Genomic DNA, 13217 nt, shown 5'->3' with positions numbered 1-13217 from the left:
TCCGTTGCCCCAGACACTGCTCATCACACTGTCTCATTCATTGTCCATCACCCCCAGTGTCAGTTCCAGGAGGGCTAGGACATCTTTTTACTTTGTCATTACTGTGTCCTCTGACTGCAGCTAGCGCCTGGGCATAGCAGGTGTTCAGTAAAGAACGAGCAGTGAATAAATGTTCCACCAACTTATGTGCCTGACTGCGTCAGGTAAGACAAGCCTTGGGAAGCTGAGGCAGAAGGGTCATAGTTAAAGGCCTACCTGGGCTACATGATGAAGTTAGTGAGCAGCTTAGCGAGACCCTGTCTTGGCATAAAGGTAAAGGGGAGGGGGCGGGAATATAGCTCCGTGGTAGAGTGCTTGTCTAGATGTACAAAGCCCCAGTATTTAAAAAAAAAAAAAAAAGTGGACAGGAGTGGTAGCACACATCTTTGAGGCAAAGGTAAGTAGATCTCTGTGAGTTTGAGGCCAGCCTAGTCTACATAGCAAATTCTAGTACAGCCAGGGCCACATAGTGAGACCCTGTCTCATAAAAATCAAATAGACAGATTAAAAAAAAAGTGCCTATGTCATCACCATCCCAGATCCTACAAATGTACATCATCTGGGGGTGGTGGCAGAGCTGAATGCAGATCCAGGGCTGCCTCTCTCCCAGGCAAGGTGCTCACCTAGCAGGACAGGGCTCAGGGTTGCAGTCCTTGAAGGGGAATGGCCTAGGCACTGGCCAGCACTTGGAGTGAGGTAGAAACACAGGTCGGCCATGGTCCAGTTGCATACAACGAACAGCTAGTGGCACTCGTCCCCCTCCACAGGACACGGGGCATGGTGCCAACACTTGAGTCTCCCACCTGAAGGAGAAGGCTGAGGCTTGATAGGAGACCAGCCCTGGGGTCAGACTCCTTTCTCTGCACTCTCCTTCCCCAGCTCACCGAGCAGGACATGGGCCAGCCCAGCAGACCTCCCACCGTCTCGAGGGCTTGCTGGCCAAGTCACACAGCTCCTCCTGGACAGGCACCTTGAGGACAGAATCCATGCACAGAAAACGCAACTCCATCAGACCTGTCCGGAAGAAGCAGGGATGCTGTTGACCCAGTAGGTCAGCTTAGCAAGGACCACAGCCTTTGTTCCCTGGTCAGCTCCAAAGCCAAGGTCCATCTGCAACTTTCCAGCTGTGTGCATGTGAATAACTGACCTAACCTCTCTGATCCCCTGGTTTCCATATCATGGTATCTACCTAGCAGAATCATTTATAGAGACTGAATAATGAAAGGTGTGAGATGCCTGCTGCCCGAAGCTGCTGTTGTTACTGCGAAGCATGGTGGAAATTGCTGTAACAGTGTCTCTTGACCTCTATCCATGCTCGTGTGAGCAATCCTGCTTATATGTGGTAGCCACAAACAAAAACAAACAAACAAGATATAAAAGTAGGAAGGGGACTTGCTGTGGAGAAAATAACATATATACGTGTGTGTGTGTGTGTGTGTGTGTGTGTGTGTGTGTGTCAAAAAGTGGAAGAATAAGAAGAATAAATAAAAGCCAAGTGGCAGCGGCACATGCCTTTAATCTCAGCACTTGGGAGGCAGAGGCAGGCAGATCTCTGGCCAGCCTGGTCTACAAAGCTAGTTCCAGAACAGCCAAGGCTACACAGGGAAACCCTATCTGGGGAAAAAAAAAAAAAAAAAAAAAAAAAAAAAACGGAAGGAGGAGGAGGAAGAAGAAACAATTTTTTTAAAGAATGTCTCTTGAGGGGCAGGGGTTTAGCTCAATTGGTAGAGCGCTTCCTTGCCTGTCATGCACAAAGGCCTGGATTCAACCCCCCGGCACTTCTGTGCATATGGGCAGGAGAGAAGATGGTTCTGTGGTTAAGAGCTCATACTGCTCTCTCAGACGACCCACATTGAATTCTCAACACTCAAGTCAGGCAGCTCATACCGGCCTGTAACTCCAGCCCCAGGGAATCTGATGTCTTCTTCTGGCCTCTCCTGCACCTGCACTCAAGGGCACAAATCCTTACACATATACACACACATAATTAAACATTCATAAAAAAATAAGTACTGTGTATGTTGGCATAAGTCTACAATCCCAACACTCAAGAGATGGAGGCAGGAAGACTAGGAATTCCAGGTCATCTTTGGCTACATAGTTGGAGACTAGCCTGAACTACATGAGATCCTGCTGTATCCATTAAAAAGGTTTTATTAGGGTTCGTTTTCTCCATCCCTTAGGAATCTCTTCTGGTCAGTTCTAAACAGGTGTAGCTTTGGGTAAGCAAGTGGTTAGGGCTGTTTAAGAACACTGTGAGTCTTCTTACACCCTTCTCAATCCCATAGAATGGCTATTGAAAACTCAGAAAACAGCAAACATTAAGAAGGATGTGGAGAAGCTGGAACCCTGTGCCCCGCTGGTAGGGATGTAAAATTCCATTCTGAAAGTGCAGAGGAGCCTGCAAAAGTTAAACAAAGCTTGGCCACATGGCTCTGCAATTCCTCTTCCTGTGCACACCAGAAGAACCAAAAGCCAGGCTGGGGGACATAGGCACATGTTCAGAGCAGTACTGCTAACAAAAGCTGGAAGGAGGGTGCTAGTATGTGTCTACTCATGGGTGACAGAAATATCACGGTCCAGATCTACAGTGGAACACTATTACAACATGTATGAACCTAGGTGACAGAAGCCAGTCACAGAGTGACACATTCCACATAGATGAGGTAAGAGTCAAATCCATAGAGAATGAAACTAAAGTGTAAGTAATGAATGTTGGTGTTTAATGAAGACAGGGTCTGGTTTGGAAGAGTGGAATGTTCTGGAGATGGATGGTGACAATGGCTTTACAACAAGGTGGATATGATTAATGCCACTGGATGAAACATTTAAAATGTTTAAGAGATGGGGCTGGTGAGGTGGTTCAGTGGTTAAGTGTATTTATTGCTCTTGCAGCGGACATGGGTTTGGTTCCAGCACCCACATGGCAGCTCACAGCCATCTGTAACTCCAGTTCTAGGGGATCGATCTGACGCTTCTTTTGGCCTCATGGCTGTGCACACATGATGCACAGACATACATACAGGCACACACACACACACACACACACACACACACACACAAATATTTTTAAATGACTAAGAGGTATGTGGGTGTTTTCCACAACAGAGAAGACAACACTTTTTTGTTGTAGGATATTTAGTCACACTATGAAGCCCGAGATTGCATTAATTAAATAAAATCAACTCTGGGTCAAGAGGTGGAGCCAGCAACTAGTTGGCAGGAAGTAGCCACAGAGAGTAAGAGAGAGTCAGGAAAACATAGAGAAATGCACAGCAAGTAGTAGGGAGGGACTTTGATTTGGTGGCCTTTTTGATTTGGGACGGTGGAAGAGAAGCTCTGTTTTTTGGGACATTGGCTAAGTAGAAGGTCAGCTGGTTGCTCCTTGGCCTCTCTGAGCTAGCAGGTTTTCACCCTAGCACCTGACTCTTGAGTCTCTATCAGTAAAATTGTAAGATTGAGATTTAGTTTAAAAACGACACATTTTTTTAATGTATCTTTAAACTGACTTTTTGGCTTTGGTGGTCAGTTTGCACACAGCTCTGTGAGACTTAAGGGACACACTCTTGGGCACCAGTCTTTCTAGGATTTATCGTTATCTTTCAGTCAGGCATGAAACACATGTAGAGGACTTTTTGAGTGCCATACTCACATAGATTGGCTTTCTTGGCAGCCCCCTCCTTCAGCACTGATCTGGGCAGAAGGTGGGTAGGTAAGAGAAGTAAAGAGAGGTTTCCTGAATGTCCTCGGGGTCTCACCTCGTCCACAGGAGGTGGAGCACAGCCCCATCAGAGGAGTCCATGCTTGTGCAGCCTGAGCCCCCGGCTTGTTGCTGCCCGCAGGGGTTGGAGCCTCCTCTCCCAGAGCCACGGTGTCCAGCTAAAAAGAGCAATGGGCAGGTGAGTCTGGCATTCTCACTTCTGCCTCTGAGCTCTCAGCCCCCTGCTCCTCTCCTTTTCAGGAGGGAAGAGGGAATATTCCAAACACACCAGGGCTGCCTCCCTCCTGTTCTCTAAGGAGGCCTGTGTCCTGCCCCTCAGCATGTGCCTCTCTTTGGCCTGTGCGGGCTCCTTATCATTCCAAGTATTCTCTGTGGGAGGGGGCTGGAAACTAAGGAGCAGGAGTGGATTTGCAAGCATGCTTGGCTCTGCAGTCCCCAGCCCATAATAATCTAGGGCCTTCCATCCTGAGAGCAACACCATCAGCCCGAAGGCCCTGGGTAATGGGCAAAAGATGGAAGAATTACTCTCATAGCAGCTGGAAGAACTCTTCCGTTCCTGTGCTTGGGGGCACAGGCCTGTGATCACTACAACTTGGGAGGCCTGGGCAGGAGGATTGAAAGTTCAGTGGTTATGTGGGCTATAGACAGAGTTCAAGGCCAACTTCAGAAATTTAGTGAGACACTGTCTCAAAATTTTAAATATATGAAGAAAAGGACCAGGGGTAGCTCAGTAGTAGAATGCTTGCCTAGCATGCTGAAGGCCCCAGATTTGGTTCAAAATGACCCCCACTCAGCTGCTTCTAACAGGCTCTATTTTCTCTCAGCCTGGCTTGCCCCTTTCAGAGGCACTCTAAGTGTATCCTCTGATGGGGCGTTCCTCATACAGCACCCTGAGAAGAATGGAGTCCTCATTCTGGCCTACAGGAAGATTACAACTTATATTTTTCATTCTCCCAGCTAAGAAAGGACTGGGGAGTCCCAGCCACCCTTCTTCCCCATCCACTCACCTGACCCCAGCCTGGAGAACATGTGGTCCTGAAACAGGGCTCCAGCGTCGGTGGCATCTCATGTGTGAGGCAGGGACCTGCAGTTGCTGGGTTCTCCAGGTCACTCACTCTGGGCACACATGTCACATTCCCTGAGGCCCGATCTTCACAGGTGGACACGCAAGGGCCAGGGTGTGACACCTCCAGTCTGAAGATAACACGGGACTGTCATCAGGCCATGCCTCTGCTGGTTAGTGGGAGGTGCAGCCTGACTCCTGAGGGTGCGTGGGGGTGGTGTCTAGGATCCCAACACATAGACCCCATTAAAAAGCAAAGTTCAGGGGCTTTTCTCTGAAGCACTGGTCCATCACACCTCAGGTTTTCCTCAACAAGAACTCTGTGTTGGGATGGTGAGATGGCTCAGCGGGCAAAGGTATCTGGCTCCAACCCCGACAGTCTGATCCCAGGGTCCCATAAGGTGGAAGGAGAAAACTGACGGCCGTAAGTTGTCCTCCGACCTCCATGTCCTTCTTGCACCATGGCTCACTCACACATGCACGCGCGCGTGCGCGCGCGCGCGCACACACACACACACACACAGAGCTGTAATTTAAAGATAAAAAATAACTTTATGCATGCCAACCACACACTCCACCTGTGGCTGGGGATGGGAAGGCAGAGCCCTACTCAACTGCCTTGCATAGGCAACAGAAATCCCTCCACAACCCACCAACAACACACTTCATGCCTAGTTGTAGAGAATGAGAAACTAGCAGGTGCCATGTGCATTCACAGTACCAGTTGAGGGGTGACAAACAGTTCACCGTATGCCACCCATGCATGGTGGCTGCCTAGAGCACCATGATGTCAAGGATGCTGAGGCTGGATCATGCCTCCACAAGTGTGGTGGTGTGAATAGAAGTGGCTTCCATAGACTCATGTGTTTAAATATGTGGTCCATAGGGAGTGGCACTATTAGGAGGTGTGGCCTTGTTGGAGGAAGTATGTCACTGTGGAGGTGGGCTTCGAGGTCTCCTATGCTCAAGCTACACCCAGGGCCACAGTTCACTTCCTGTTGATTGTAGATCAAGATGTAGAACTCTCAGCTCCTTCTCCAGCACCATGTCTACCTGCATGCTGCCATGCTTCCTCCATGATGATAATGGACTAAACCTCTGAACCTGTAAGCCAGCCCCAACTGCTGTGGGATGGTCTTTCTGTATGCTATGAATACGTGTTGCTACCATTGGTTAATAAAGAAGCTGCCTTGGCCTATGGCAAGACAGGTTATAGCCAGGCAGGAAATCCACGCCAAGACACGGGGAGAAGAAAGGCAGAGTTGGGGGAGATGCTGCAAGCGCCTCCTGAGAAGCAAGATGTAATGGAACGAGGTAAAGCCACGAGACATGTGGCGATGCATAGATCAATAGAAATCTCTTAATTTAAGATGAGTGAGCTAGTTAGACCAAACCGTTTGTAATTAATATGAAACCTCTGAGTGATTATTTTATAAAAACGGCTGCTTCCCCAGGTGGGACTGGGCAAGACCGAGAAACTTCAGTCTACACCCAATTAAATATTTTTCTTTATAAGAATTGCCGTGGTCATGGTGTCTCTTCACAGCAAGAAAACCCGAAGAGAGCAGGTAAGAGAAGGATTGCAATGCTGGCCATGTGTGAGAGAAGAGGAAGGAGCCAGAGCCATAGGTGGGCCACCAATAATCTAGGGCTCTCCCATTGGACAGACAGCAAGCCTGAATTCAGAAAAGGAGGTGACAGTCATCCAGCCTGTTGGTGAGAGGCAGACCAATAAGCCAGGATCAGTTCGGACATGGAGGATATGACAGCTACATGGTCACTGAAGGAGAGATGACAGTGATGATTGGTGATACGACGAGCTTTACATTCACAGTTTCGTGCCATCATCACAGCCCTCATCCCCACATCACCCAGGTGTTAGAAATAGATGAGCAGCCCAGCACCTCTTGAATAGTGAGGAAGCTGATGTTCACAAGACCAGGCACCGCCATCTGTCACCAGGATGGAGCTGACGAGAGCCCTCAGGAAGAGAGGACCCTCTACAAGGGTGGATCTCAGTGAAGGGACATACACTGCCGAGGAACCTGCTGCACCAGCCTCAATATGCTCACCTCGTGGGACAGGGCTGGGAGTTGCAGTTTTCCACTTCTGCTGCTGGCTGCTGGGTTACCGCTTTGCACCGGGCTGGTGGCAGAGTCCTTAAGAAACCATCTTGGACCTCCACACATCGCACCAACCGCTCCCGAAGACCCCCACCACAGGACACGCTACATGGGCTGAAGTCTCCAGCTGTCCAGCTAAGGAAGAAAGGGACAGAACATCAGGCCTGGGGCCAGGTCTCCCAGTTGGCTCAGGGGCATGGGATGGAAGGCAAGCAGGTCTATCTCGCTGATCCTGATGACACATTTCCTCTGGTCTGGTCCACGCCCTGTGTATCCAAGCCACTGTTCTGAGACCAGCCTTGGAGACCTCTCCTAACATACTTCTGAACCTGAAGCCAGGTATTTTATAGTGATGGCTGGGGGCCTCCATAGTCCCATACTCAGCAAGATAGCCTTGTCCTAACACAATTCTGTTACCAGTTGACAGAAGCCAGTAAAGGTCAGGTGCTGGCCCTACCACCGTTCTCCTTGGTAGGGTGGTCACCACCATCTTGCACTGAGAACCTGAGCTCAGAGAGGCCTCAGGACGTCCAGACAAGGTGGCAGCAGATGTGACCAGACTGTCTCTGTGACTGTGTGTACTCAAGTCTTGGTGTCCTCACTCTCAGAATGGGGACACCGACAGAGCCCAGCCCACAGAGTTGTAGCTAAAACTGAAAAAAACAACTCGTAGAGATGCTTTCCAGTCTGCTCAGGCCACAAGAGTCATCACAAACCAGGTGGCTGGCCAGCTAGGTACTTACTACGGAGGGCAGGGGCCAGGGACACAGGGCTCTTGCCATGCAGGTGGCTGTGGGCTCCCTTGGCACAGGGCACTATTCACCCCCTTTTGAGCTTGATCTTGGCAGCTGTAGGTCACCCACCGCAGCCCTGGAAGGGCAGATCAAAGACTCAACCACCTCCACATGAGGTCCAGCAGAGCTTTAGGCAAACCTTGCCCTGGGCCTCACCTGCCCCACAGCTCACTGAGCAGGGTCCATGTATAGCAGTCCATACCCACACGGCTTCCTGCTTCAGTTGAAAGTAGGTAAAGGTGATGTCTGGGTGTGTAAGATCCCCATATTCCTCTCTATATCGTCTGTATACCTACATCAGGACAGATGAGAGCTCAGGCCCTGAACAGGCACACCCTGGGATCTCTGCCACACCCGCCTGTCCCAGAAGCATTCCAGCACTTCATTTTGCCAGTTCCCATGTTCCCAGACTCCAGCAGGCCAACAGAACTTGAGTGCCAAGGAGCTTTGAGTAATGTGGAGCAGAATAGGTATGTACCAAAGAGGTAGTAGGTGTGGGTAGGGTATTATGGGAATGTTAATGAGGTGGGGGCAGTCTACAGCCAAGGAGGTCAGGAGTAGTGTCAGGGCAGAGAGTGGTTCAGCAGAAGGGGTCCGGGCCAGGATGGAAGGTGAAGGCTCAGGCCATTTTAGCTTTGGTCCACTCTTGCATGCCTTTCTTAGCAGAGCACACAGAGGAGGCACTTCTTTGAGGGCATCCCTACATGAAACCTTTCAGGGCCTCATGTGCTTCTGCCTCCCAAAGAAGAAGCAAGAGCCATCCTCCATCCCAAGAAGGGCCCCACATGCCAGCTGGGACAGGGACTCCTTACTTGGTCTACGCCTCATCTCGGGACTGCCCATGGCCCATCCTTCGGCTTCACCATGCTTTCCTGGTTGGAGGGCAGTCCCTGATTCCAGCATAAAGTCTACCTTCTTTGATTCTCAGACCTCTGAGGCCTTCTGCATGCCCTGGATACAGGCACATTTTATACTGACTTGCAATACACTAATCCTGTGAGTGGTTCCTGCTGCATTTCACCTTACATAGAGCCCCACTTGTAGTAGATCCCCAAATAACTACTGCAAGGATTGGTGAGTGAGTGGAAGAATTACAGACAAATAAGCAGATATTCAGAGCCACCACTGAAGGCCTGCTGACTCCCCACCCTGTACCCCCTAGCCTGGCTGATCGGTGACCTGGATCTCCATGTCGTCCTGGACAGGTCCCCGGATGTGAATCTCTTCTAAGTGGGGCAGCCGGTCCTCAGTGAGAGTCACTCTGTACTCCACACGGCAGTCCTCCAGAAGGGAAGGGTATATGATGCTAGGTGAGATGCTGGTCTTCCCTGCCACAATGTAGTGCCCCTGGGTCCTCACCGCTTTGAGAACAGGGCCATGAGCACTATGGAGTAGTCACCATCCCTCCTCACAGGCCAGCATTCTGTTCAGTGGGATAGGGCCACTCTTGAAAGGACAGGGTTAAAGACGGTAGCAAGACACGGGCAGGAGCATCTCTGCCAACAGGGTCTAATCCCCAAACCACAGCCTCAGCTCCTTCCAAGGTTCCAAACCTGCCCCTAAGGAACTGGCCCTTCTGGGGTCTCAGTCAGATGGCATCTTCATTAACCAAGCCCTCCATAGGAATGCACACCTCTGGCACATACAACCCACCCAGGAGGCTATTCCACAGTGGTTGCTCCATGCCTTTTTCTGGAAGCTGGTGAGGGTTGTGACCTCTGCCTTCACTGAGCATGCTCACATAAGGGTTCAAGCTCGAGGACCCAGGATCAAAACCCCTTCCATGGGGTCTAAGGTGAGAAGCTAGCCTCTGAGACAAAACAGAAGTCTCCCGGGACAGGATCTTCAAAAGGAGTCCTCTGGAAATTCTGACACTTAAAAGGCCAGATTCCTGGGATGGTCATCCTCTGGGAATATGTTATGCCCAGGTGCTGGAAAGCACCGGTTCCTGGGGCCTGGAGCTGTCAAGCCTGGTCTCCTCTATGCTTAGCTTCCATATTCCTTTTCAGGCAGTTTTAACCTGCATCCTCCCACCCTTCACCCACCCTGGGAATAGCTTAGCTGTGAGTGCGGCAGCTCTCGACGGGGTCTGGGTGGTTGGGAGTCCCTTCCATCTTGCAGTTGTATCAGGGGTGAAGGCATCCCAGAGACTAAGACATGGATAGCTAAGTGCAGGAAAGGGTCCTTCAGTCATCTCACCCAAGTGTGTGAAGAGAGGCCTGCGGTTCACGATGTGCACGCTGGTCATGTTGGGAGTAACTGTCAGGAATGTGACATATTCTAGGAATAAGCAGAGCAAGAGGGCTGCTTGGACTTCATGGTCCCCTATACCACTGCCAAAGAAGACAATCCTAGCTGGACAGAGACATGAACAGTGTCATAGGGCTCGTTTCAGTGGCAATGAATCCACATCATGGCAAGAGGTCAACACCAGCCAGAGGACCATCTGAAGGGCCCTGCCAAGGCCAGGAGCATTAGACCAGATCCAAGGCACAGCCAGAGAGGCAGGGCCCAAGTTCTCTGCTGATCTTGCACTCAGTGCTGGCAACTGATTTTTTACTTTTTTAATCTCTCTCTCTCTCTCTCTCTCTCTCTCTCTCTCTCTCTCTCTCTCTCTCTCTCTCTCTCCATCCCTTTTGTCCACTGTATCCTCCCTGCTGGGACTCCTGAGTGGGAAGGAAGAAGTGACCTGACAATTATTCAGGGTGCTACTTGTTCTCTCTCTTTTTTTCTCCCCCTCTCATCACAGCTGCAGTGAGGGAATTACTGGGGTGTTACAATCCTGTGTGCAGAGGCAGTGTTGTTGGAGTTTGAGCCTGCCATGAGAAGACATCAGAGAAGGAAGAATGAACTGAAATACTCAGGAAGGTACCCAGAGCTGAGCCAGCATGTGGGTGCTGTGGCCTGAGCAGCCCAGGTTAACACTTTGGAGGCTGGATCCCTGCAGACTGCTGGGAAACCCACCCTCCACACAGGGCATCCTACCTCTGGCTCTCCCAGCTGTGAAAGAGCCATTCTGTTTACTGCACGTGCTGTTGTCTCCTCCGCACACCTGGCACGCATCCCAAACCTTCTGGGAGTCCATCTTGCCATCACAGCCAAAGGTCTGTGCAAAGGGGGTGTTTGGAAGGCCTGTGTTATTGGGGTGCTGTTTTCTCTGGTGCCACAGCCCTGCTGGCTGTGAGACTCTGAGATTGACATAACTCTGTAGCTTCCCTACAGCTCCTGGTATCTACATAGCAACTGCACCTAGGGAGCTCCCATGATGACTTGCTCAAGGTCACAGTTTGGCCTGTAATATAGGCTGACTCCAAGTTCCATCCTGTTCCCAACAATGCTCCCCAGCAGACACAGGGCAGCTCCATTGCGCTAGCCCCCATAGACCAACCTCCCCACTTCCCATTGCCCCAGAGTCTTCTATGGGGACAGGAAAGCCTTGACCACAAGGACAGAGGGGCACTTGGGTTGTCCACATGCCTACCCTGCAGCTGCCCAACACACACAAGCTCAGAGTCCCATCCTCCTGAGGACCACTTGGCACACAACGGGTCCCATCTAGGAAACTGTCTCCACGGCTCACAATGAAGCTCTCTCCGACAGCCCAGCACATGTGTCTGCACAGAGTGTCCCCTAGGAGGCAGAGTGACAAGGAAGTCTGGTGTTCAAAGGTGAACAAGGAGGTCAGTGAGGTAGGTAGGAAGTTCCTCTGGGACCTGCTATAGTAGCTCTGCCAGACAGGGTTTAAGTAGGCTTCCTCCCACCAGCCTCAGCTAACTATATGCTTTGCACGTGTAGCCAGGACTACTGTTCTACCTCCAAGGCCATATTATATTCTGGTCTCATAACCATAGCTCCTGGATTATGAGCCAAGGATCACATTGGCATTTCCCCTGAAGTATCTCCCTGAATTCCTCTAGTGAGCCCAGAAGAAGACACTTCTAAGATAGAATTTCACTGCTTATTATCTGGGGAGGCAGACCAAGCCAGAGAGCAATACATGGCCTGTGGAATACCAGAGCATGAGTCAAGTCTGCCTAACCAGCACTGGAGGGATGGAGGCTGGGGTGGTTAATGCTGATTCCAACTTGACAGGATCTACAGTCACCACTTAGAAGACAAGCCTCTAGACATGCCATAAGAGGTGATCTGGATTAGGTTAGCTTCTGGTCCTACCTGTGAGGGACTCTCTTGATTAGATTAATTGAGGGGAGACCCATCTTAAAAATGGGCAGCATCATTTTACAGGCTGAGGTCCTGGACTACTAAATAAGGAGAAAGCAAGCTGGAAACATCTCTCTCTCTCTCTCTCTCTCTCTCTCTCTCTCTCTCTCTCTCTCTCTCTCTCTCTCTCTCTCTGTGTGTGTGTGTGTGTGTGTGTGTGTGTGTGTGTGTGTATGTATGTGTGTGTGGGGGGTATCTGCCTGTCTCTGTCTGTCTGTCTCTCTCTCTGTCTTGTGTGTGTGTCTGCCTGCCTGTCTGTCTCTTTCTCTCCCTCTCTTTCTCTCTCTCACACACACATGTATGTCTCTGTCTCTCTGTGTGTATGTGTCTGTCTGTCTCTGTCTCTGTCTCTGTCTCTGTCTGCTTCCTGGTTTCAGGTGCAATATGGCCAGCTGCCTCAATCTTCTGCTGATACAAGTTCCCTGCCACGATGGACTGTACCCTGGAACCGTGAGTCAGAATAAGCCCTTCCTTCTGGAAGTTGCTTTTGTTGGGATATTTTATCTTTTATCTCAGCAGCAGGACAAATAACTAAGACACTGGCCAACCCCAAGAGCTCTGCCTTGCTCCCTCAGGCCCCACAGCCCACCTTGACTATACTGCACAGCGGCGTCCCAATGGTAGGAGGCACTGCCTTGGGAAAGGTGTAATGGCTGGCTGTCAGTCTGGGAACACTGCTCGGACATGAACTCCAACTGAGTCTTCTCACAAGCCTGGCCAGAGGAGGCAGAAGACAGGTACAGGCAGGGTTCTTGCCAGTGGGAGACAGCATGCACTCTGCATGCAGGGTCAAGAGAGGGGGATAACTTAGCCCGGGGTTGTGCCTTATCTCTGCTCAGCAGTCTGCGGGTGACCAGATCTGCCTCTCTTTGCCCATGGGAAAACTCCAGATAATCTGTAAAGGACACAGCAGTAGCAGGAAGAAAAAACAGGAAATAATGTGGCACTTGGGGCCTCTGGTTCCAAGTCCTGAACCTGAAGAAATGTGGTTGAGCTGTATATTCTGTTCACAGGTGCATGTAGGGCAGGAAATGAGGAACTGTGACCCTGAAATGCCGCACTGCCTCACTGTGCTGGGAGGAAAGGACTGGAGTTAACCAGATAGGAAGAGTTGACAACCACAGCTCCCTCCTCTCAAGGTCTGACGAGGCCTTGGGTATTTAGCAGAAGGCAAGAAGTAGGACAGGGGTGTATTACCACGTGTTGAATGCTCCCAGCAGCCGGCAGCCATCTGATGCAGAGAATAGAGTCTACCA

The 13217-nt window shown here is 50.6% G+C and overlaps 1 protein-coding gene across 1 annotated transcript in view; it reads right to left on the bottom strand.

Moving 5' to 3' along the window:
- The window catches only part of Adamts13 (ADAM metallopeptidase with thrombospondin type 1 motif 13), a 32681-nt gene that overhangs the window by 6488 nt on the left and 12976 nt on the right, over positions 1 to 13217 (bottom strand). Inside the window, 12 exon segments of the mRNA XM_059258992.1 lie at positions 663 to 842; positions 924 to 1053; positions 3798 to 3918; positions 4768 to 4954; positions 6896 to 7081; positions 7690 to 7816; positions 7897 to 8032; positions 8920 to 9101; positions 9940 to 10020; positions 10726 to 10846; positions 11222 to 11370; positions 12551 to 12674. Of these exon segments, the coding sequence (XP_059114975.1) occupies positions 663 to 842; positions 924 to 1053; positions 3798 to 3918; positions 4768 to 4954; positions 6896 to 7081; positions 7690 to 7816; positions 7897 to 8032; positions 8920 to 9101; positions 9940 to 10020; positions 10726 to 10846; positions 11222 to 11370; positions 12551 to 12674 (1724 nt within the window).

Source organism: Peromyscus eremicus, chromosome 4 (assembly GCF_949786415.1).
Source record: "Peromyscus eremicus chromosome 4, PerEre_H2_v1, whole genome shotgun sequence".
Taxonomy (NCBI): Eukaryota; Metazoa; Chordata; class Mammalia; order Rodentia; family Cricetidae; genus Peromyscus; species Peromyscus eremicus.
The sequence above is the reverse complement of the archived record's forward strand: the minus strand, read 5'-3'. Positions and strand labels throughout refer to the sequence as shown.